Raw genomic sequence first — 24,993 nt, 5'->3', positions numbered from 1 at the left:
ATATTTCTTAAAATGGGGATTACAAGGCAAGGCAAGTTTATTTATATAGCACCTTTCAACACAAGGCAATTCAAGGTGCTTTACAAAAATGCTAGACAAAGGCATTTAAAAACAGTCATTAAAAAGAAAAGTTAATAAAAGAAAAAAAAACATGAATAAAAAGTACATGAATAAAAAGTTGCAGTGCAGTTTAAGATATGAATAGTTCAATTAAAAGCAGCGGCAAAAAGATAAGTCTTCAGCCTGGATTTAAAAGTAGTAAGAGTTGTAGTGGACCTGCAGGGTTCTGGGAGTTTGTTCCAGATATTTGGAGCATAATAACTGAACGCTGCTTTACCATGTTTAGTTCTGACTCTGGGGACAGAAAGTTGACCAGTCCCAGAAGACCTGAGAGTCTACAATGTTAGTTAAAGACTAAAAAGAGCATAAAGTGTTTGTTGTGAAAGGATCAGATTGTATTTATTCTTTGTAAACTGTACTGTCATGTGGGCTAATACTTTAAGTGTGAATCTATGCGCCTCCTGCCTGAATCTGCTTTATGGTTTTCAGTTTCTTTGGTTCATTTGTTCTTTTTTTTATTCAGCAGGTGGACCTATATTGTGGGGGAAACTTCTGAAGCAATTGGAGTCAGGACTCAGAGAGACACGAGGAGAGCTGGAGCTTTGATGGCAAACACTGACGGTTTATTTGGAGCTTCGGCCGGAGAATTCACAAGACATGTCCCGGGCCACGGTTTGACCACACGATTGAGATGCCACAATCAATTCTGAAGAACTCTACCCCAGACCCATGTATTTAGCTGGTTCAGAGAGAATAATCAACATTGAGCATAACAAGATAGAATCATAACACCTCTATCAGCTGACGCCAACAGGCAGGAACTGGGAGACAAAACAGTGAGAGCACAGCAGCCAAGGTTACAGGTGCGTGTGCTCAGTCAGGACAGTATGAACTGATAAACTGGGTCAAAGTTATGGGCCTTGGAAATTATTTCCCCAACATACTGTATATGATCATAAAATAGTGTGTGTGAGCTGTGTATTAAACTAAAACGCAGCATTTTCTGTCAGCTCAGATTTAATTTCTGCTTTTTTAAACTGTAGTATATGTTCATGTGTTTCAGTGTTGGTGTTAAGGCTACTGCCTGAATATGCTGAGTGAAAGGCAGCGTTTCCTATAAGTAAAATCATTTCTGATCCTAGAAATATCTTGGTTTCTTCTTTTCTACGGTCACATTGTTCTGCTGTCTGACATTACACACTTATTTGCATTGCATCTGACATTGAGGCAATCCATAGTAACGGAAAGTAATCAGGTTACATTACTTTTATATTTGGATACTTAACTAGGGTTACTGGTTAAAGTTGTTATACTAATAATTGTAACGGAATAGATTTTTTAAGTAACCCTTCCAACCCTGTGTAATACATAATATGAACACATTATTTTGTATACAAATATGAGCAACTTTTTAAGCAAATATAAATAACTAATGGGTTGGAAGTGGTGGCCCCCCACTTGTTGCCCCAGGCTGGTTGTAGCGTTGTGGCTGGTGTGATCTCATACCTAGGCAGTCTCTAGAACAAAACCTTTTTTTCTATCTTTGAGCTGTCGAATAAAAAGGACCTCTGTGAAAACCTTTCTGCACAAACTGTGGCAACACGTCAAATCACACAGATGAGTGTAGGGTTACTTTTATTTACATATCAAAACAGAAACGTACAGCTGCACAAACTGACAGTACCTTTTTACACAGAGTTGGGAAACTAAACAAGAATAAACACGAGGCTTACATCTTCTTGACAGCTTACCAAAACCAAATCTTTCAAGGCATAAAACATCATTTCCAAACCGATCTTTATTTAAACATTACCAATCTTTTCTCTTTTTAGGTGGACATCAGCTGTGCTTTATTTTGTTGCCAAACTCCCTATATCGTCTAATTCATAGCAATATGGTATCTACTGATGACATAAATAATTCTCTATCATACACATGAACAACTAGACATTACATTAGACAAACTATTTAGCACCAGCTACCACTGTCTACTTTAGCATCATGTATCCATATTGAGTGTAAAACTAAGTGAAGTTTTGGTTACAGCAAGTACAGTGACATCTTTTTATAGCATACTCTTCCCTTTTTATTTACCATATCAGCAGAGTAATCAAGTGATTGGATACATAAATCTGTACAAATAATACCCTTATTGCAAAATCTATGAACAGTCTATTTACAGAACACACATTTAGAAAGAGAGACGCTGAAAAAAAGAAGCATTCAGGAGAAATACGTGTCTCCTAAGCCCCGTGTAGTCTAAAATAATTCACATGAAAGATTTTCAACTGAGCTAAAGAAAGTGGAACAGTTGTGAAGCCCAGTTTATATTAAATATGTACAACAAATTAACTCAAGTAAAAATACTGTAGTAAAACAAAATAACACTTTAAGTGAAATATACAAGAAGGACTCATTGAGAACAAGTCAGCCATTCCATTCAGGTAAATAAAATGAGCTAATGTTGGTTTATTGCACCAGGCAACAGAGCACCTGCAAATAATATGTTAATATTTTAGCTCAGTAACTTAATGTCTGCTATCTGGTTGAACAGTCGTGTTCCTGTTGACACTCGGGCTGCTTTTCAGCCTGGTTTTAAATTATTATTAAAACTAAATCATGTAACTTTGCAGATGTTAGTTCAATGGAGGAAGTGTATCTTCACAATGTGAATCTGTGTGCCCTAAATGTAACATCTTGTACACATTTAATCATTTATTTCAGGCTTCTGTGTGAGTGTGTGTATGTAATTTTAGTTATATTAGTATTAACAGGGAAAGGGAGATATCTGTTAGTACCTCAAGTTAACTGCACATGAACACAAGCATTTAATGGCAAAATAGTGGTGGAAAGAGAAAAGATTTAAGATAATACAAATATAGCACAAAAGAAGACCTTGGTTAACAGTATTTGCAAGTAGCCTGTAGCATTTATTACCTGTATGGTCTTCTGTATGAGTGCGGTTTTACTGCCCTCCCTTTGGCAGTAGAAATGGTTATAACACCATCAAAGGGTAGACTTTCAAAAGATTTATCCAATGCCTTTATCTCCAAATGTCCTCACTGGTAAATCCAACAGCGAGTTGCCCCCTGCCCGGGTTCATGTGGTCACAGACAGCGCTGTCTGCTACCAGTTTCAGAATAAAGAAATGTTTCAAGCCACATAAAGTTTAGCTGCCTCACTCACCTTGTCATCACGGAGTTGCTTTTGAAATTTCATTGGACAAACATAAAGTATAAAAAATAATCTTTTCATTAACTTATTCACAACATATTTTTTTCACTTTTCCCTTTGTCTTCTAAAAAGAAAGATGAAGTAAGAAATAACTGACGGCTTAGTTCTACCTCTGGGGATTAGGTGCACTGTAAGGAGTTTAAAGTATCCAGCACTTTGTGAAGATTACTTGTCTGTGTACCACAAAGCTCTCAGAAGTCAGAGTCAGCATCCATAAGCTCCGCCTCCATTAAATTGGTTCTGGAGTGAATGGGTCCGTAGCTGACCCTTCGCCCCCCCGGTACCCGAGCCACGTGGGCCAACCTCTCCGACAGCCCGTCTGTGAGATCCATGTCTCCGGGGTAACGGGAGGGTCCACTAGGCTGCCAGGTGGAGACTGAGAGGGGGCAGCGCGGGCCGAGACCCAGATCCTCCGGGCGGTCGTCGAAGGTCAGAGGGTTGGAGAGCAGGCTGCGGCCATAGTTGTTCCGACTGCTCCGATAGGGCTGGTAGGGGGACCTCTCCTCATAGGACAGGGGGTCTGGGTAGGACCCTGGCAGGACCTCCTCCTCCATCCTCTGGTGCTCCCGCAGGTTGGCCACCAGGCTGGGGTGGCAGGGCAGTTTGGGCAGGCGAGGCACGGAGCTGCGCCCAAACTCACGCTGCTGATAGGCCTGGGGGTCCACCGCCTCCTCCGCCAGGCGCACCTCCTTCCTCCTCTTCTTCTTCTTCTTTTTCCTTTTTATCATCTCAGGTGAAATCTCAGCCTCCACCATCCAGAGCCGGTTCCTCTCGTCCGGAGGCGGCACTGTAAAGACATAACGGAGCATAAGTCTGTGAAAGGAAGTCCTCTGATAAAGAAAATGAAAGGAAAAAGGGTATAAAGCAGGAGAGGGGTTGATGTAAAGTCAGAGTCATGGCCTCCTGCTCTCACCCGGGGTGCCAGTAGGAGTGACAGAGATGTCCTGAGGCAGGATGGCCCCACGTCTGGCCACCATCTTGGTCACATGCTGCGCCCAAGCTGATGACATGTCGTTCGACGGCTCATTTAGCTCAAAATTGATTCCAGCTATGAATGAGAAAAGACAAACCACAACTCTACATTTAAGGACAACTGAGGACAACTTTGAAACCAACATGTGCTTAATGCCCCCCCCCACAGTGCCTCTATAGCTCTGAACGTCTCCAAGCTAAACAATCAGGGCAGCCGCAGCAGCCTCACAGCTTACACCAGCAGAGGCATGTGTCATGCAGGTCTTAGCTACAGACATAACAGTTGTCCCTGACTGTGGAGCTTCTACACCACAGAGAAGCTAACGGAAAATCTTTTCAGGGCACATTTGAAAGACAAATACCACACAGAGGTTCTTTACATCAGCACACATGGCGGCATTTCATTACACACTCAAACTTAGAGAGGTAGTTGACCCAATACAAAATAACACTTTATCACTTAGCCTACCTACAGTAGTATCTATCCACACAGATATGTTTCTTACGTGCCCGAGTTTTTAAATATCTACTAATTAGCAAAGCTGTTCCAGTAAAATAGAATTGAGAGGCATTATGTTTGTCCATTGAAAACTAAAATGTTGCTTTCCAGAAGAAGAAAGGTGTTAAAACGGGTTTGAACTAAATAAATACTCCCCTAACAATCTAGATCAGATGCCTTGCAGTTTTGGCTATTAACCACAAGGTGGAAGTATCCAAACATCACCGGACAGTGCTTCCACTGGATTACTTTAATAGCAGACAATATTCCAAGTTTATGATCCGAGATATTTTGAATGACTCCACTGAAACACTCACCCACGGGTCCTTCATGGGACACGGTGTGCATGCTGAAGGACAGCTCCTTCTCGGGGTCCTTGTGGAGCTCCTTCCTCAGAGCAAAGGCCTTGGCGATCATCTTGCTCTTTTTTATCCTCTTGGGTTCATCGTCACTGCGGCCGAGGATCCTGACACAGCAACATAAGGCAGGTTCAGAAAGAGAGACTGAGGATGACACACTTAATGCCATCAGCAGTCATGGGACATTTGTGATTTCAGACACATCACGATGAGACAGTCTTAAGCCACTAAGGAAAACAATAAAGAAGTTGAATTATTGTTGTTTTTTTCAAAGCAAGAAGGGAATTAATTCCTTTGAATACACTCCAATACACAGTGCGCCCTTGTGAGTTCTGTTTACAAGGATTAGCGCTGCACATAAAAACCAACACACTAGCACACACTGGGAGGATTTGACTGAATTAATGCCTCCATTATTTTAAATGATCAGGGTGAAAATCCCCAGTTTTTCAGGATGTTTGGCGGGGCAGCTTGGCTTGGTTAGTACATGTCTAGATGCTTAGAGATTAGACTTTTCCCAGGCTGGTTCACATATTTTTAAAACCATATATGGACGTGGACAGGCCTGTAGACATGATGTGAACACAAGCAATGAGAAGAGACTTAAAGAGAGATTGGAACATAGTATTCGAGAAGCAGCAACACCATGTTACATTTCACTTTCTCTATGTTTGCTTACTTGAACCAGGTCCGTTTCCAGATGAGGATGGTGGCCTTGGTCCAGACCCAGGTACTCATAGCGATTCCCGTCCCAAACATGGCGAACAGGTTGATTTTCTCCACCATCAGGCTGGGCCGGTTCTTAATGGTGCATTCTGGGATGGGCTTGTTGGTCTGAGAGGCGATTGTCACGTTGGCTTCACACCTGTTGAAAACATAGAGAGGGATGGTCAGTCTCTGCCTCCAACATGTGCTTCTACACCTCTGAGACGTAGGACTGAGGCACATTCAAATGCTGGATCTGGCAAATAAGAAAGCCTTTTACACGTCAGGGTGGAAGAGAACGGTTTACATTTTTGAGGCTAAATTATTTCCACTACAGCCAGTGTCAACACTGCGGGGAAAGAGGCTGCATTCACCGCTGAGAGCTGGGTGAGCGGTCTGGGGTCTCAGCTCGGTCTGTGGATCTCTGTGTGCAGGTGTGAGCCATCACAGGATTACAGCCACATTAAGGCTGTACGTCTATACACATTTCTGCACACATTTCTCTCTACTTTAATTTATAATACATTGCAGTTTGTCATAAGTTTATTTTGTATTTCTAAATTTGGTGTAAATACTTGTCTTTATTCTTCTTTAATGTTAAATAGTTTCTTTTTACAATCGTTAAATGTTTTACTTTCACTTACTACTTATTTGCTCATGTTGTGTTTGCAGCATCATACACCAAAGCAAATTCCTTGTAACGTACCTGGAAATAAACTCGATTTTGATTTCTGATTAAGAAATATAGTCAGTAAAACTTACAGCACATATTCTCTAAAGCTCCTCTCCCATTCAGCCTGGTTAAAGAAATCGTAGAAGTGGCAGCCGAAGGTGATGAAAACAAAGCCAAAAGCCAGGAATCCAAATATACCTGAAAAAGAGAAATAGAGCAATATATCAGATGAAAGATACCAGGCCCTTCCCCCAATGGCATTCATACCCTAACTTGGAATACATTGAAATTGTTTACATGACAATACAGAATATTGGGTAAAAGGAGAGAAGAAATGTTCTTGTTCCTCAACTGAAACATTTACTTTCTTCAATACTTAGTTTGATCCACGTTCCAACTCTAAATGATACATTTATATAGTATATATAATATTTCTCAGGTCCCCGCTGTAGAGTGTAATGGCATCAGATGAGAGAACATACCCAGCCTCAGCATCGTCTCGTTGATTTTGCTGGCAGCTTTCTCACTCAGCAGTCCTGGGTGGTTACTCTTAATGGAAAACAAAGTCATGACACCTGGAAGGAAAAAAATGAATAATGATTTGGTGTTGATCGACGATTTTGATGATGAGCACTTCTGGAGTTCACAGAGTTTTGAAGGATGTGAAAAAAAGGGCTAAAATTGCTTTTCAAAGGATGGTCAATGAGTCTCACCCCGAATGAGGAAGTAACCGCCGACAACAAGTACAACTCCAATGGGGGCCAGCACAAACCCAGCGCGGTATTTGTAGTTTTTGTAGCCTACAAAACAGATCCCACTCACCGAGTCTCCATCCACCTGTAGAAAACACATCAGAGACATGAGATTTAAATCAAAGCTTTTCGCAGGACTGGAAGTCAGATCTTATAATGAAAAGGTCTCCCACACACCTCAGCGATAGCCAGGATGGCCACAGTGAGGATGAAGGGGACCGACCAGGTGACCATGTGGAAGTAGGAGGTTCTGCCGGACAGCGGCTGCTGGGTGGTGCCCAGGGCTTTGAAGGACGTGTGCCAGGCATAGGTCAGCATGACGAACCAAATCACACCCGACATCAGAGAGTAGTACACAATGATGAAGATGGTGACACAGGACAGCGTCTCTGAAGACCTATAGCCAAACACCAGTTTAGGGTTCAGTTTCTGTATTTGGGAAGGATGTTTTATCTCAGCTGGTGTGTTAAAAGACTTACGAGGGCTCCCCGAGGCGCATGGTGTTGTCGCTCTTGCACACGATCTCTTCCCGCGCTCCATCCAGGAACTGGGCCAGCCAGCCGATACTGCCCACAAAGAAGCAGGCGTTGATGTAGAACAGAATGACGGCCGGGTAACGGTTGGAGTTCTTCCAGTCGGCAAGAAACGTGAGCTGAAACGGAGGAGAAGACGGTTATACCAGAGAAACATCTGGATATTTGGAGGCTTCCCTTTAAAAACGGTCATCTATGTTTTCTACTTCCACATTTCCCTTTCACACTGCTGGGGCTTCTACCCAAAGCGCCTCACACTCAGGGACCTTACGGCCCGTCCACACACAGGCATGAAAAAAATCTTTCAAGGCTTCGCCCATTCACTTGAATGGGGTGACGTAGAAGATTTTTAATCTTCGCCGAACTGCATTGTGGGGAGCGGAGCATGGCTTTGCAAGCATCGTGAGCATCAAAAGTTGAGCAATGTTCAACTTTTGATGCTTCCAATGCTTGCGAAGCTGGCATCAGCCAATCAAATCACGTTTATGCAAATCCCGCCAGTGCAAGCGCTAGCCAATCAAACCGCGTGAAAGCTGGGAGAGCCAGACCGCAGTTCATTTCCTCATATTCCAAACGAGAAATTACGGTAGCAAATCACACCGTTCTTTATGACCAGATCTATTTACCGGGATACAAACCGGAGGAACCAGGCATGGAGGGAGGTGGCAGAGACAGTGGGTGAAACTGGTAGGTTTTCGCCTGTTTGGGGAGTTTATATCCAGTTTACTTCGTTTTAACATTGCTATTGCTTTGTATGTCGGGGGCGGGAGATTCATGTGATTGGTTGTTGGTCGCGTTGCTCGCAAAAAATCGCCAAGCTTCAGACACGCCCAGCATCAAGATTTTTCAAGATTTTTTTCATGACTGTGTGTGGACGGGCCGTTACTCTGCTTTGTGCACATATTTACATCTGTGTTTAATATTTGTCACAACTGTATTTCACTTACACATGCCTAAACCCGGCACCTTGTTTTAATATGTTTCAGAACTTGCATCTTATCTGTAAATAACGATTTTATATTTATACAACTTGACTGTATCTTTCCTTACTCTGATACTGTAACTTAATATGTGACGATGCTGTAATCTACTCTTGGCACTTTTGCAAAAATAAATGTATTTGTACCTTGTGCAATGACAATAAAGTACAATGTGCACATTTTTACTTCATATTGTATAGATATTTGAATTATATTCAATTTATTTGTATCTTCTGATTTCACATTCTTATTTTAACTTATTGTGTTAACGTAAATATGTTTCTTTCACTTTTTTCAAAACCTTTAACTTATTCAATTTTTAAATGGATAAATTGTCATGTAAGCCTTTCCCCCCAGTATTCAGATTTCCATGCAAAAGAAAATGTATAATCTCTTTCCCTATAAGGCAAAAACAAGCATCATGGGTAGTGTAGTTGTGCCTCACCAGGGTGAAGAAGGTGCAGAGGAGGGTGATGGTGCCGAAGTATGCGATGTAAGCGTGCATGTCGTTGTGCTCCTCCTCGGTGAACAGGGGGTTGTCACACTGGATCCCGCAGCCCTCCACGTCCTTGTACCAGCTGGACTGAATGTCCGTCTTCACCAGGGGGGCTTCACAGCGGCTCGACATGTTGAACTTCAGCTTCTGCACCTCGTTCTGCATACAGAGGAGAAGGTGAGATCCTAGTGCAACGTTGACCTCTGACCCTCAGCATCAATACATTTAATTACAAAGAAGCCTACCGAGCAGCCCACTGGGAACTTGTCACAGGTGAGGAAGCTGGGCCAGCCCCTCTCCTGGTCCACGATGCTGCAGGGCCCGCGTGTGGCCAGACACAGGCTCTTACTGGGCAGCTCCACTCGACCGTTCTCACATTTGGGCATGTAGACGGCACAGAGCAGCGGCTGGATGACCGTCCAGCAGCGAGGAGCGTTACGCAGACCTGTGGGATGGAAAAACAGTCTTACAAACATTGAAATAAATCATGAGATGTGTACGATAATCTGCTACACTTATCAGACTCGTGACGGTGATGATAAGCACAAACACATGAATAGAAAATGTGGCAGGGCCAAGAATATATCAGTTTGATCATAGATGAATCACCTTGATTCACATAATCTAACTAACTATTGTGTAATAAGACATGGTTTAACTTGATTAATCAGCCAAATCCGTTTAGACAACTTACACCTTATCATCCAACTGCTAAAAATGTAGTGACAATTTTGAGTGAAAATCTGTATTAGCAGGATCACTCATAATCGTCCTTAAGCCAATGAAATTATTAATTGAGACTTGGTTAAGGGGAATTTTGTGAGGTTTTAAAAAAAAAAGATGACTTCTTATCCCTCCTATATGTATGCTGCTATTGTCTTTACATTACACAGGAGCCATAATAAACCATATCCAACTATACAAAAAGGTATGGGTGGATGGGACCCTTGACCCTGAGAGGCGGGGGCCTGGGTCTGACAGGTCATTAGAGAGTTTATGAATGTGAAGCAGAATATCTAAAACCCTTTTATTGTTGACACTCTTCCATTGTTAGCTCTCTAGCACCTATGAGTGATTCCTTTTGTTGCCTTTAATGGCTTTTACCCCTTCATTTCCTGTTTGGGCTCTCTCCCCTCTGAGACCCCTCATCACAGTCCTTTGTCATAACAATTAACATTATTAGCACTTACAAACCAGGTACACAACACTGACTTTTCCTATGTAGTGAAACTGATATATTTATGTATTAATTGCTCCAAAATAAAAGCCTGAGGGCCAGATTTGTATTGTCATTTGATTTTTAGAATTGACTTGGTTATGTTTGTTCACAATGGACTTTTTGTGAAATTACACATCGTATTGATCGCTTTCAAAACAAGTAAGTTAGATAGCTATTCATAATAACCCAATATATTTTTGACATTTAATCTATCATAGTACAACTAACATACATGTATCCAAGAGTACAGTTTTTTAATTGGATCACAGGATGATGATCACTCCTCTCCCACACTCTAAAGTATTCACATCAGATGGAGTATATTGGTGTTTATTGAACAGATGAACCCTGGATCTCACCGGACCACATGGCCAGCTTCTCAAAAGCCTCTTCTTGGGTGCTGGAGTCCTCGGCCAGGACCAGAGAAGTGTGTGTGTACGGCAGAGGCGACCCCAGACATGTGTTGTATTTCAGAGCCTCACAGGTCGAGGTTTTCTTGCAGTGGTCCTCAAATATGGTCCCGTTTGGAGACAACACCGCCCCGCAGCCTGAGAGCCAGGCAGCCCAGACGCACAGCATCCCGCAAAACCCAACAATGGGGCTCCGAGCCCGGGAGGACATCTTGGGGGCCGAGAACGAGCCGTGCAAAACCGATTAAATTATTCAGTTTTACCTAAAGAAACCTGGAGATCAACTTGTCTTCTTTAGATTTCGAATACGTTTCCAAAATCGGCATTATGAAGGAGATCTGCAGGGCGTTTCAAAGTTTGTTCCCAGTCCTCCCAAACTTTTGTATCCTGCAGTTCTCGGCCGATCCCCGCTGGATCCTCCGGGATTCCTTCATTATCCAGATCCGATCGGCTCCAGAAAGTGCCCTCAGCTGTAGAGCAACCGCATCATCGCCTCAAAACCATATAAAGTATTCATTTGAAGCTTTTAGGATGGGTTTTAAACAGACATCAGGCCGAGAAAGTTGCAGGATCGCCCTCCCCCACTTCCAAAAAACTTGCCATGAGAAGTGGATGTGTAATAGGATCTCTGGCTCTGATGCACCACCCCCTTCTCCGGAGCCCCCCTTCTTTAAGATGGCAGAAAAATAGGATGATAATTGAAGCTACATCTCTCTACGTGTCCCAATGAGTGTGTGTTTCCCCTGATGCAGTGTGAGGAGGATCTCTCTGTGTGTTCCCGAGCTGCGGGTCGGTGTCTGCAGGTTAAAGTCTCTGGTATGCACATGGGGGAGAGACGGAGCAACAACACTTCCCCTCCCATCCCCCTCCGCAAGAGGAAGAATGTGCCTTATGGCAGGCCTTCTCAAAACGTTTCTCATCTCAAGGACCTCCAAACAACCCAGAGCCCCCATCCGATCTGCTTCTCAGTTTGTTCTGAAATAGATGAAAAACTGGTCGACTTGTGCCAACTCTCAGGGAGTAAATCTAAAATGTTTCTAAAATGTACCCTAAGGACCCGAGGGTGGTCTTCAGCTCTTCTAGAATACATATACAAAGGGTAACATTTGAACGAAATACATATAAAGGAGTATTATGTATTACATTATTATATTATAATACGTATTACGTATTTGAAGTAAGGTATTATTATATATAATTACATTATGGGCAGCATATTAAACAATAATAACAACAACAGATACTCAACAAATATCCCCTCTGTGGGATGAATACATGTATTCTGATTCTGATGTGTACTGATGCTGCACATCTGTCAGGGATAAAAGACCTTGCATGCATTATACTAAATTAAATTAGATTTAAATTGGTGGCTGTCTGCTCTTAGATAATGACAGTCAAAATGTATTCGACTTGATGAATAATGTGTTAATAATGTATATTGTATAAACTGTAAAGCCCCCTGAGTCAAATGTAAAATGTGTGAGATTGGGCGGTATAAATAAACTTTGATTGATTGAATAACACATAGATTGAGATGAAGTTTTGAATAGTCACATGTGTATGACAGTAGTGTGCACAGGAGTGAGGGACACAGTTAATAACCTGATATTAAGTCACTTTTCTTTGGGACAAGCATGATGGACTGGGCTTCCTCTCCTGGTTAAGGGGATGAAGGAATCTTAAAACCGGCAAATATTAACATTTAAAACTCATACTCAAACTCGCTCACATTATTAATTGCAGGTGCTTTAATGAATGTATGTAGATGTGTACATTTTTTATTATACGACTAAAAGCAGCTCGTTAATCTCCAGCATGGTGCTGCTCTGTTGTTAGCGCATTAATTGGACAGTGCACTTGTGGTATTTGCATGCCTGGAGATGCTTTGTTTCTCTCGTGGTGTTCTGTGAGTAAAACTGGGTTAACTCTGCTCCCTCCTCTGTGTGTGTGTGTGTGTGTGTGTGTGTGTGTGTGTGTGTGTGTGTGTGTGTGTGTGTGTGTGTGTGTGTGTGTGTGTGTGTGTGTGTGTCTGGGCCTCCATGAAGCCCACAGCAACATGGCTGCCTGAGTGAGTCAGAGGCAGAAACCAGGGACCACACACAGAGTGCGGGCCGAGCCAACACACACACTCTCTCTCTCACTCACACCCCCCACACACACAACCACACCAAAACATTATTGTAAGAGACTGCTACATTCATAAACTACTGTAACGTTACAAATGTATATCTACAGTGTCACACAAAATGTAGTTTTACTCCTCAGCAGCATCAGAGGTACAGCAGAGTGTGTCTCGGGCCTCAGGGTGAATCACAGCACGGAGAGTTACTGCAGCTTTAAACTAACACAGAAATGTCATGTTTAGATTGTGGACTTGCGTCAAAGGCTGTAAAACATGCAGGACTGTTTCTGCTCCCAAAGATTACAGGCGTCAGGTTTCAAGCTGGGAATGCCTCGCAACTCAGGATTTCATTTGCCAGGCAGAGACGGAGATGAGAGTTGCTTCTTCGCAGATACATGAAACCTTTAGCTGGAGCTTCCCTGGTGGAAGAAGTGAAATGTCTTCAGTTAAAGGACAGCTACTTGTAAAGAACTATCACATGGGTATCACATCATAACAAGATAATACAAACTGATATAAACAGCTGTGTACGATTACCACGGACAAAGAGAACCTCAACCATGCTCTGCTCACTGATTGGTCAGAAAACACAAACTTGGCATTTTCCAGTGACCACACCAACATAACAACACTGGAGGCATTTACAACTGTTTTCTTTAGTGGGGAAATGGGAATTCCCCTTTACTTTTGTATTTTCGTTGACAATTGTTCAAAAAAGAAAAGAAAAAGCAATAGATCAGAGCAGGATTTAAATGATGCCTTATGAACAGAATATGAACTTTGTTAAAAGCCTGTTATTTGGCAGACATGTTCTTATAATGGCAGCATATTGAGATGAAATCCAGTGGCTCTGCAGTCCTGCAGCTGGCTAAACGTGAGAAGGAAATGAAATCATGTGAAGAGTAGGGTCTCTGCAGGACAACCTAACATGGCCACTTTATTATGAAGGTGAAGGTATTATGAAGACCTTTGATGCAAACATTACTGTTACATTAAATGACCAAATAAAATATTTTGTTTGTTAAGTAAAAAAGTTCTTATACTGTATAACTTTTGGTATCATGGGTAAAAGGCACTTTGAGACACGCTTTTTAACACATAAGCTTGTAAGTAATTGAAAGTATTGTAAGTAGGCAAAGCTTTGTACTCTTCACAGATATTTCAACTACAAAGCGACATTCATTTAAACAACCTGCCAAATATCTGATGCATGCCACAGACGCCAGCAGCTGTAAGCATCATGACGGAGCATGCATAACACATTCTGACCGGCATTCTTTTATTTTGAAAAAATATACAAAATGTGGAAAAATGTAATTGCCTTTTCAGTCAGTTAGCAGTTAACTGTCAACAAGACCCTGATCACCAAATACTCCTCCTGCCTCTGTTTTGGTCCATCAAAAAGTAGTCTAAAATCCAGCTTGGTTTGTGTCCAGCAGGTGGCGGCAGAGTCCAGTTTCTCCTTTCGTCTCCTCTGTGTGTACTAACCTCCACATCCTAGCCAATAGTAATGGCTTGTCCACATGCTGGCTCAATATTAGTCACATGTTTTTAAGTCAAAGCAATAATGCTGGATGCATAATCCAGGCTGCTACAAAAAAAAGGTTTTCAGGCAGTTGTGGTTCTGGTGCCTATCACCAGAATCTGGACTGATCCAGTCTGGGTCATCTCCACGGGTCGGAGTGGTGCTTCAGGTTGTAGTTCTGCAGCTCGATCTGGTTTTTGATCTGGCTGATCAGAATCTGAGACAGGAGGATGCCGACCAGCTGAAGAACAGAACACACAACATTAGTCTCTGCTATTTAAGACTTGAGTGTGTGTGTGTGTGTGTGTGTGTGTGTGTGTGTGTGTGTGTGTGTGTGTGTGTGTGTGTGTGTGTGTGTGTGTGTGTGTGTGTGTGTGTGCGCGTGTGTGTGTGTGTTCTACCTGTGGAATGGCCAGTCCCAGGGCGACCCCCCCCAGGAGGAACAGGTTGCTGTGGATCCAGTCCACCAGTTTGTCGATGCAGCCGTTGACGTGGATATGGTTTCCAGCCTCAGTGTACTCCATCTCTTGCATGCCTTGGCCACACATGGTGTTGATCACGTTCTGCTCGAGTACACACACAGTTATTACATTAATAATAATAAACACAAAGCAACAGATAAAGGGCTCAGCAGAGTGGTGTTCAGATGACCTCGTCCTTGTTGAGGACGCAGCAGGAGAAGGGCACGGAGCAGCGCTCTCTGCTGGGGTTGTCCGGCTCGCATCTGAAGTAGATGTTCTGGGACCAGTCGCTGTACGTCAAACCCCCACAGCAGCCAAACTGAGGACACATACACACATCATATGCAGGAGGCATCCTGATTTTTGTATATTTGCTGTTGGTATTTACAATGAAAAAACACTGATGACCTACGCGTTTCCGGCATGTTTGAACTGCACCCTTACCTCTTTCTGACCAAAGTCTATGAGGTTCTGCAGGTCGATGTCCTCTCTGTAGTGGACGATGGCATCGTTGATCATCACAGTCACTCTATTCCGAGCCTTAGCAGGAGTACAAAAAAAAAAATCTATTTAATACAAATATTGTTATAAAAATTCAGCATTTTCTATTGAAAAATCTCAAGTTTTATGTCATGTGACCCAGTGAGTCAAAATCAATGCAGAATACCATAGTAGAGCGCAGCTCTTTTTTATTTATTTTTTATTGGATTTTAGTCCACCTTCTATTTTATATGAATATTTCTATTGAACTATAGAGATGCTAGTCCTCTAACATATTTAAAGTTACAACTTCATGCAACCCTGCCTACAACTAACCGCATGGGAAATGTTAGAATGTTTGTGTTTTTGAGTGTTTATGGCAAGATTAAAGTTGTTCTCCAAACTCTTTGTCACACGCTGTCTGTTGAAGTCTCAAGCCCAGTCTGTGATCACCCTAACGACATCACAGAGGTTGTTTGGAGTCCCTCTAGAGACATTGTACAACTGCCTTCACAGGCTGAGTACTCTATGACAAGTAATCCAATCTTCTTGTTTAAAGAGGCCCTATTACGCATGTTGGGGTTTCCCTTTCCTGTAGTGTGTTCTATAGGTTGTTGTGCATGTAAAGGGTCTGCAAAGGCTATCATTACTGTGTTCCCAGAGTTTCCCACCGAGTGGGGAAAGACATTTCCCTGTAAGGGATTAATAAAGTGTATCTTCTTCTTCTTCTTCTTCTTCTTAAAAGGACATTCAATAAAACAAATAAAACAAACTCAACCCAAAGAAATAGTCAATAAATAAATGAAGCCCCTTTTTCGAGGCAGGCCAGTATTATTCTGAAGTTTTGCTTACACATTACTATATTTGACATTTATTTTATGAATATTTATTCTATGATGTATCTAAAACTTATGATGTATTTAGTTAAAGAATAGCTATAAAGAATGTTGATTACAGAAAGGAACATTCACTGTTCATGGTGGGTTTGACAATGTTTACAGTTTGTTAAATAAAACAATTGATCTCTGTAAGTGTAACCTTTTACATGTTTATCATTTGTAATTTGTATTTTTCTAATGCTAAAAATAATTTCTTGTTGCAATACTTCTTGTGTGTAAGATTAATAGTCTTTCATTTTGAAATCCAAACTCACGTCACATTGTTCTGTTCTCGCGTGAGTTAGAGAGAAACAAGAATGGCATTTTGTTGACAGTGTTAAACAGTTGCGGCCCTACATTCAAGCTTACATTATTCTCAGGTTTGTTTCATTACCTTATCGGCGAAGACGAAGCCCAGGACCCCGGCAACCAGCTGCAGCAGGAAGATCACCGTCAGACAGATGCAGAACTGTGGGGGGAAACAAGAGAGGGAGGGTCACAGGACTGGAGGAATGAATCTGTTTGGGTTCATTATTTAGAGAACCGATTCCTTGAGATCCTGTAATTCAGCTGCTAGTTGTTGCCACCTCTACTTGCATGCAGAGAAAGCAAACATCTAAATACAAAGATAATAACAATAGAAAAACATTGTCAAACTCTGCTACGTAAAGGCTGTTTTAAAATTGATTTCAAAATAAAATAATCTTACCTGTTGCAATGAGTAATTTTCTTTATAAAACTGCAATACTGTACATGCAGTATGTTATACTGTGTGCCAGTATAACATACTGTTGAGAGGACCTGGCAGCTCATGGGACTGAGCTTGAATCTGACAGCATTCCCTAAACAACATGTCTCTGCACTGATTTCCTCTTTAGTGGAGAAACTCCTGACTCACCGTCTGCAGGAGGCAGATGTTTTCTCGCAGCGAGCCCACACAGCCACAGAAGGTGAGGATGAACATGAGGACCCCCACCACCAGCAGCATTACAGCGGGGTCCACCGACAGACACCGCAGAGCGGCCTCTGAGGAGGAGAAGAGAGGGGATCAGATTGATGTGAGGGAGCTACTTTTTCTTAATGACCTTTATTTAATCAGAACAGGAAACATTTATGGAAGTGCTTTAACACGTCTACCTCTGGCTCTTCCACTGCTGAATTGAATTTATTTTATAAAATCTTCAACAAAACATATGTAAATGCTGTGTTGCTGGTGGAAGCAGTGAGCACAAAGCCAAAACAAAAGCCCCATCCTAACCCACTAAGCATGAAACAGACTGTATGCTCTATCACTGAAGAATCCTCTACCTGCATGTTTCATCATGCGGGCGTACACGCCGATAGCTACCATCACCAGGGAGATTACCTGAGGAGAAGAGAGAACACGTATGTATTTATACTCACATATTGAAATAATGCTATGGGGTACAATTGGGTGAAACCACACAGAACAGTGTGTAAATCATCGTGTCTATGTTGTTACCTGTCCAGGGAGTGGCACCTGAACACACATCAGATATACATGAGTCAGAGGCTGTACTGAAAGAATCAAATCTAATCCTCCAGAAGCACACCCAGTGCTACATGTTGAATCAGTGTTGAACTAGAGGAGAGGAGAAATGTAGATGAGGCTGTTCGGCCATCCACTCTGCTTCCATTTGACTAAAGCGACCTGGCAGCGATCTGCACCTTTGACTAAAAAGAGGCTTTCACTCAGCGCTCCTCTCAGTCTCAATAGAATAAAAGCGAGCCCTCAGAACCCCCCCCCCCCCCCCCCCACCCTCCTGAGTGAAATGGATCTAGGTACAACAAACACTGCTCCTTCTTGGGGTGGGAGGCCAAAGAGAGTTTTCTGCCCCTTTTGTAAAGATTAGTACATGAGGCCTGAAGCTAGAGGTTGTTTTTTTGCAATGTGACAGTTGGTGAAATGTTATGCTACAATTTATAGGCGACTAAGTCCCACACTTGCGTTGGTTACACAACTGATTCCCTTATTGGGTTAATCGTCATTGTACCAGCTGATCACCAGGATTATGACAAACTGTGGACTTTCCACAACATTTTTAAGGTAAAGGGAGCCATGCACTTTTCTTTGGTGTGTCCTACACTGAGCCAATTGCGGGCCGCCTGAGGCAACAGAAATGACAACAACACATTCCATGAGGAAGAGCTTCAAGTTTTTACAAAGCCTTCTCCTGTTTGTACTTGGCCAGAGAAGTCATGGACACAGCTCATACACACTTAGGTATAGAAGCTGTTGGAAATGTATAAGAACATGTATAGAAAAGCTCAAGATTTCTCAGATATTAACATGTAAACAAAACGTAAAGTGTCTTGTTTGAGCTTGTTGTCAAAAGAGGTAAATATGTTTAAATTCAACGACATTTCTCCTCATTCCTACAGAATTGTTTTGCTTAAACAGCAGAAACGGACTGCACTAAACCCCAACAAGTTAAATATTAACATCAGATCTGCTTCAAAAATGCTGTAAGTCAGAAATCTCCTTATGTTACAGCCCCCGAGCACCTGACACTGAAACCCCACCAAATGAACTTTGGTTTGTTAACAGCCTGCTGAGCTCTGCTGAATTATTTCCTTTAAAAAAGACCCAGTCATACAATGAATAACATCCTATTTGAGGGAAACACTTTAGCATAATAAGACAGTTTAAATGATAGCAAATGATGCAATCCATGTCATCGCCTGCTGTGTTCACTAAGGCTGGTTTGAAATGGAAAAATACATCTTATTGGGAAATCTGCTAGACAGGAAGTTAACCTATTTTATGAACAGAAACTAACCTGATCATAAACCACAGCAGACGTGTGAACTGACTTCAAGTGGTGTGAACATTGTTTTTGAGATATCACAGTGTGGTTACACAAATCTAATGATAAATTCCTTATTATACACAGTACCAAGCAGAAAACAGTGTGTGTGTATTCCTGTGTTCCTGTTTCAGCTTTGCATGTTGACTTCCTTTCCCCTCTTTTCTGGACACTGCTTCATTTTTCCTAAACTCCAGGATTAATGAACAACTAACTGAGCAGTGGATGCTCAAATCGCAGCAAACAAAACCCTTCACCCTTGTGTTCAAATAAATAAAGAAGTGCAGATCTGACACTTTGAAATCGCGAGAGAGGTAGTTTAACTCTGGTTAAAACTCCTTTTTAATTTAACCTAATGGAGCAAATATTTTGTGCCAAGAAAGACCGTGATTAACCTGCGCGCTGGAGAATACATACAACTTTCATGTGTTGGGATCTGTGTGACCCCCTGTGTTTAATAGCATAATAAACTCACCCAGAATATTAAATTGAACAAGAACAGTAGGTACTTGACGACTGGACTGATAAAGGAGTAGTTTTCGTCATGTGCGCCTCCTCGTCTTCCTCCCATGGCGACAGGTATCCAAGCGGGTTGTTACGTTTGCGCACAGATCAGCTATGAGAAATAACGAGTATCCGTGAGTGAAAACCAAAGACTCCGACTCTAAACGATGATGACAAGCTGCTGGTTTCTTCACACACTTGATCCGACACACAGGTCCAGTGAGGCTGCCGCTCTGACGAGGCGGGGGGAAACTGAGTGTGTTACCTCTGTGTCTCACTCCTGTATACCTGGGATCAGATTACCTGGAGCAAGGGCTCCTGAACATAAAGGAACGGGTCCTCTGATTGACCCCGTGGATCTCCAGCTAAACCTGTCAAGTGTGTGTATTTTTACAAACCACTTTTTAGATGTAGGCCTTACCGTGTATGCTTTAATTGGCTACTTTTGCTTTCATTTAAGTTATTTTGTAATTCAAATCTAATAATGAAACGTTGTGTTTTCAAGCTTGATGGATTAAGGCTAAGTGTATGAATTATAAATAGGCCTATTCATGGGCCTATTAATGAGTTCTGACCTTTTTTCTTTTAGTTCTTTATATATACAGTCTATGGTTCTGACTTTAATATCAGAATTCTGTGACTAAAGTTTTTTCACATCCCAAAATGTGTTTCTCATGTGGCCCTAATGCTTTCCGTATAATTCCTGTAATAAAAAAATAGTTTATTCGGATTTCGGAAGTAATTTCTTTCCATTTAAGACCTGAATAGATTTGGTCATATATCTATTTGTAAAGCATTATAGGCACTCCAAAATAAGATGTACTTGTCATAGTAGAAAAAGCAGACGAATTGATTAGTTAACATCCTGCAATAAAGATATACACATTTTAAAATCATTTTTTACCTTTCCAAATGAATAATCTAAAATAAACTCCAGGTGGCAGTGACACATGTGTGCCATCTACTGGTAGAACACTGCCTTACTCCAATAGTCCCACATACCACAGGAACGTGTGTTCTAGCTTTTATTTTGAAGGAACGCATAACTCTCCATGAGTTTTCACCACTTCCGCTTTACCCGGAAGTGACCAATTTGGTCCCGTGCTTGCCCAGATGAAAGCAAAACATGGTATTTTGTTCATTGTTTAGACATTTTTAAACAAAGAAATGGCGTGGAAAAGCAAAGGTTTGTGCAAATATTTATCTAATTATGTAATAGAACTTGCAGCAATTCAGACTACCCAATAATACAGCTACAAATATAGCTAACAAGCTAACGTTAGCTAAACCTTTTAGATATGAAGTTGTGAATGATGTGCAGATGAACAGTAATGGAGCCTCCTCCCCTCAGGCCCCCATCTCCCCCCGGCTTCACTACACCTCCTCGTCCCGCCAGTGAGACTCATGTCTGCCTTCATGTGGCAGATAGTGCAGCAGCGCAGTGTTCTGCAGTACGACCAACTGCTGGACTTCATCAGTGTGGCCACAGAGACCGTCCCGGAGCTGCTGAGCCCCGGCCGGAGAGCGAGCCTGCTCCTGGGCCTGAGAGCCAGGGTGAGCCGCTCTGAACCCCCTTCAGATACATTCAGTCTTAATATTACACTCTTTCATAGTCAGTAGTGTAAAGTAACTAAGGACATTTACTCAAGTACTTTATTACAATTAATGATGTGAAATATAATCATCACACACTGACACTACACTCCACCTGGAGTAAATTCACAAGCTACCCTGCAGTGTGTAAAGTCATTCAAACTAGCTGCACCTTTACCAGCTTTGAGAACACTTTCATGATCAATCATTATAAAACATATCATATATATTATTCTGAAATGGACCAATCTGCACAATGACTACTTTTACGTTTAGTACTTTAAGTATATTTTGATGATAACTTTTACTTGAGTAACAATTGAAATGCATTTACTTAAAGTACATTTATTTTACAGATTAAGTTACTTTGCAGATTTAGATTATTAATACAAAATATAAATCAACCAATACATTATTATAGGTTAAGCTATCCAGTATATACAATTGTTTAAATGGGCCATTCTGCATGACTTTTACTTTTGGTACCTAAAGTATATTTTGATGAATGTACTTTTTCTTAATCATATTTTAAATGCATTACTTTTACTTGTAACTGAGTATTGTTATGTTGTAGTATTGCTATTAACAATTTGAGTACTTATTCCGTCTCTGTTCATGACCTTGTTTTGTAGTTTTATAAGTGATAATGTTAGTTATGTGTTTTATTAGTTACATGTATATTCTAAAACACTGTTTTGAGTTACGTGTCTCCCACCTGTGGTCAGCTGGTCCTGGAGCTGTGTCGGAGTGATGGGGGGGCCCATCTGCAGACCATCCAGAGCCACCTGGATCAGATCCAGGCCTGCAGCGCTGAGCTGAGCTCCAGCGATCAGACGGTGGGCTTTAAAGAAAATCCAGAGCTGCTTATTACACAGACATGGACCAACATATCCATTCAGAAATCTGAAATACCTGTTTCTAATCTTGTTGTCCACTTGTCTCAGGCCAGTGGAGATATACTGAAGACCTCTTTCACTAACTTTGCCGCACTGGTGCAGAACCTTTTAAACGTTCCTTTTGAAAAGGAGTTCTTCTTCCAGGTGTGTTTATGAGTCATACAGTGGAGGGATGGGACCCAGATATCTTTAATTATCACAAAAGACACAAGAAAGATTGAATGTTGATCACATAACATCTAGAGACCCACCAACCATTCACAGCAGCTGGGTGTTTCTGCAGGAGGTGTTTCCTGTGAACTACGGCTCTGACTACGACCACAGGCTGCAGCAGCTGGTGTCTGACTTCCTGTCCCGGCTGGAGCAGCTGCTGCCCGTCCCGGACCTGCAGCAGGTAGTATGTGTGACTGTTGAACCACGACAATGCCCCTGGATCTCTCTTGTTCTTGCTCTGAAGTGTGTACAGTGTTGTTTCACCTGCTTCTCTCTATCTCAGACAGCAGCATGGCTCACAGAAACAACATCTCTGTCCAAAGACTTTGGACAGCATCTGTCCAACCCGTTGGCCCTGAACACTCTGCTGCTCCATCACAGACAGATGGGGACTCTGGGCTCTGGTGAGTTCAACAGAAATATAATAGGAACAGTTTTTTAAGGAGTTTCAATCTGGTTAAAAAGGACCATGTTTTGAACAGGCTTTTTTTGTATCCTTCCTGCTATCTTGCACAATTTCTTTCAATTTGTCTTGTTTATGTTCATTTAGAATATTTGAAGTGACTCTCATGTTAAACTCTCCTGTGCTCAGCTCCCTCCAGCAGTGAGGAGGATATCCTTCTGTCCTCTCTGGCCCTCCCTGCTCACACTGCTGTGGAGGAGAGGCTGTCTGAGGCTTACAGTGAGGAAGAGGACTATGACCATGAGGAAGAGACCCTGACACTGGAAGATTTAGAAGAAGACTCGGGTCAAAGCTCAGCCGTCACTCCAGGCGATTGGTTGCCGAAAAGAGAATCAGGTCAGACGATCAGCTGCAGGACAGAACTGTTCTCAAATCAGTCACTTGTTTTACTAACATGCTCCTTTCATGCTTTCAGGTTCCCTGTCCCGTTTCTTTGCCTGCCCTCAGTGTTCTTTCACCCACTGCTTAAAGAGGAAGGTCCAAGAGCACATTCAGAGTGGGCACCCCATTAAAGCCCCCCCCCAGAAAAAACTATTTGTGAAGAAAGCCAGAGCAAAGTCTCAGCAGAAAAGTGCAGATGAAAAAACTAAAGTAGAAGTCAACTCTGAGAAAAAGAGGACACTCAAACCAAAAGGAGGAGTTGATAAAAAGCGGGAACGTAAGCCAAAGAAGAACAACTTAGAAAACAAGGAGCGACGTAAACGGAAAGAGCCCACGGTGGAAGACAAACGCTTCCTGAGCACCAGGCCCGTCAACAAGAAGTTCACCGAGGAGGAAACCAAGTGCCTGAAGTGTGAAAAGGTCTTTGAACTTCCCAATCAACTGAAGACTCACATGAAGCTCCACAGCTTTGCGTACTGCTGCATCCAGTGTGAGAAGGGCTTCATCAGCCCCTCGGGGTACTACCAGCACCAGAGGCTCCACGGGAAGGGGCGGGTCTTCTTCTGCAGCCAGTGCAACAAGAGCTTCCTGTGCAGCTACTCTCTGAAGCAGCACCAGCGGCTGCATGAAGGCCCCTCCAACCTGTGCACCGTCTGTGGGAAGGGCTTCAGCAAGACGGGGATCACCAGACACATGCAGATGCACCGAGGGGAGAAGAACTTCCTGTGCACCACATGTGGGAAGTGCTTCCTGTCCTCCGGGGAGCTAATGCTGCACACCCGTTCCCACACGGGCGAGATGCCCTACACCTGCACCCACTGCGGGAAGGGCTTCTCAACCAAGAGCCACCTGAACGTGCACACACGCTCGCACACCGGGGAGCGCCCCTACCTCTGCTCCGAGTGCCCCAAGCGCTTCCTCACTCTGAACTGCCTGAAGAGACACAAGCTCAGCCACACCGGGCTGAAACCCTTCAAGTGTCCCAGCTGTGAGCGAGAGTTCTCCCAGCAGGGGAACCTGAAGAGGCACCTGGGAACCCACAAACCTGACACGTGATAGCAGAATGTAGTCATCACACCTTTGCACAGAAGCTGTGCAAAGTCAAAATAAACTTTATCATAAACATTTTATTGTTTAATCAGTAACAATTGGAAAGTAAAGTATATGTAATTACTCTGATCTGCCTTTGTTTCTTCATTACTTACAGTTACAAATGTTTTGTTTTTTAATCTAACTTGTGCATTTTAGCAGCCGTTAACCATTACCAAAACTGATGTTGTTTTTCTAGGCTCCTACTTTTCTGCATCCCACTGCGCCTGAGAATCATAAATCATACTTAACTGAGCAAAAAAAAATGTTAATACCCACACACAGCTGAATGTATTAGTAAAGCTGTGATTATGCACAGTAAATATATATATATTTTAAATCTTATGTGGATCACATTTAATAGAAAAATATCATTTATAAGCTGAAAATGCAATGGTACCGTGGCAGTTGAGTATCAGCATTGCTCTGCCAGATACATTATGATGAAGAAGACCTGAAACACAGTGTTAGGGAAGTGGAAAACACAGCTGTAGGAAATGCAATTTATTTGCAATTTTTTAATAACATCATTCCTCAGATAAAAATGCAATGTTACAGGATATACATCAGATATTAATTTAAAACTTGCTTTCAAGGGACCATACAGTCTAAATATACTTTTTCCTTTTTTTATTTACTGGTAGCGTGCGTTATAAGCAAGACAG

At 42.2% G+C, this 24,993-nt stretch overlaps 3 protein-coding genes across 4 annotated transcripts; 1 reads left to right on the top strand and 2 right to left on the bottom strand.

Annotated features, from left to right (window-relative positions):
- Nucleotides 1-1,678: 1,678 nt before the first annotated feature.
- Nucleotides 1,679-12,080, bottom strand: smo (smoothened, frizzled class receptor). The gene is made up of 12 exons (XM_079654782.1): nt 10,842-12,080; nt 9,509-9,708; nt 9,213-9,422; nt 7,734-7,906; nt 7,432-7,651; nt 7,216-7,339; nt 6,985-7,077; nt 6,592-6,700; nt 5,804-5,989; nt 5,083-5,231; nt 4,208-4,342; nt 1,679-4,081 (listed from the first exon to the last, which is right to left on the bottom strand). Exons 1-12 carry the CDS (start codon nt 11,101-11,103, stop codon nt 3,486-3,488), a joined length of 2,457 nt encoding a protein of 818 aa, XP_079510908.1. The 5' UTR covers nt 11,104-12,080; the 3' UTR covers nt 1,679-3,485.
- Nucleotides 12,081-13,657: 1,577 nt separating this feature from the next.
- Nucleotides 13,658-19,966, bottom strand: tspan33a (tetraspanin 33a). The gene is made up of 8 exons (XM_079653945.1): nt 19,665-19,966; nt 17,670-17,727; nt 17,260-17,387; nt 16,756-16,830; nt 15,448-15,543; nt 15,194-15,322; nt 14,944-15,105; nt 13,658-14,783 (listed from the first exon to the last, which is right to left on the bottom strand). The coding sequence occupies exons 1-8, from the start codon at nt 19,758-19,760 to the stop codon at nt 14,682-14,684; spliced, it is 846 nt and encodes a 281-aa protein (XP_079510071.1). The 5' UTR covers nt 19,761-19,966; the 3' UTR covers nt 13,658-14,681.
- A 757-nt stretch (nt 19,967-20,723) lies between these two features.
- Nucleotides 20,724-24,418, top strand: LOC307021625 (uncharacterized protein). Of its 2 annotated transcripts, XM_079653930.1 has the most exons (8): nt 20,725-20,879; nt 21,045-21,247; nt 22,012-22,122; nt 22,231-22,326; nt 22,466-22,576; nt 22,679-22,799; nt 22,988-23,194; nt 23,274-24,418. In XM_079653930.1, exons 1-8 carry the CDS (start codon nt 20,861-20,863, stop codon nt 24,293-24,295), a joined length of 1,890 nt encoding a protein of 629 aa, XP_079510056.1. In that variant the 5' UTR covers nt 20,725-20,860; the 3' UTR covers nt 24,296-24,418. The 2 variants fall into 2 exon arrangements, with proteins under 2 accessions (XP_079510055.1, XP_079510056.1); XM_079653929.1 differs by having other exon boundaries at nt 20,724-20,879; nt 22,466-22,799.
- Nucleotides 24,419-24,993: the final 575 nt, after the last annotated feature.

Source organism: Notothenia rossii (genome assembly GCF_949606895.1).
Source record: "Notothenia rossii genome assembly, chromosome: 10".
Taxonomy (NCBI): Eukaryota; Metazoa; Chordata; class Actinopteri; order Perciformes; family Nototheniidae; genus Notothenia; species Notothenia rossii.
This window is presented reverse-complemented; position numbering and strand designations above follow the sequence as displayed.

Excerpts from the sequence above, each read along its gene's own strand:
- smo (XM_079654782.1), bottom strand. The coding sequence starts at position 11,103 with ATGTCCTCCCGGGCTCGGAGCCCCATTGTTGGGTTTTGCGGGATGCTG. Across the intron at positions 7,907-9,212 it reads TCTGCACCTTCTTCACCCTG|CTCACGTTTCTTGCCGACTG; the intron begins GTGAGGCACAAC and ends CCTCCGTTTCAG. Across the intron at positions 4,343-5,082 it reads GTCCCATGAAGGACCCGTGG|CTGGAATCAATTTTGAGCTA; the intron begins GTGAGTGTTTCA and ends TCTCATTCATAG.
- tspan33a (XM_079653945.1), bottom strand. The coding sequence starts at position 19,760 with ATGGGAGGAAGACGAGGAGGCGCACATGACGAAAACTACTCCTTTATC. Across the intron at positions 16,831-17,259 it reads ACATCTGCCTCCTGCAGACG|TTCTGCATCTGTCTGACGGT; the intron begins GTGAGTCAGGAG and ends TTCCCCCCACAG. Across the intron at positions 14,784-14,943 it reads TGGGACTGGCCATTCCACAG|CTGGTCGGCATCCTCCTGTC; the intron begins GTAGAACACACA and ends TCTGTTCTTCAG.
- LOC307021625 (XM_079653929.1), top strand. Across the intron at positions 22,327-22,465 it reads AAAAGGAGTTCTTCTTCCAG|GAGGTGTTTCCTGTGAACTA; the intron begins GTGTGTTTATGA and ends GTGTTTCTGCAG. Across the intron at positions 22,800-22,987 it reads GATGGGGACTCTGGGCTCTG|CTCCCTCCAGCAGTGAGGAG; the intron begins GTGAGTTCAACA and ends TCCTGTGCTCAG.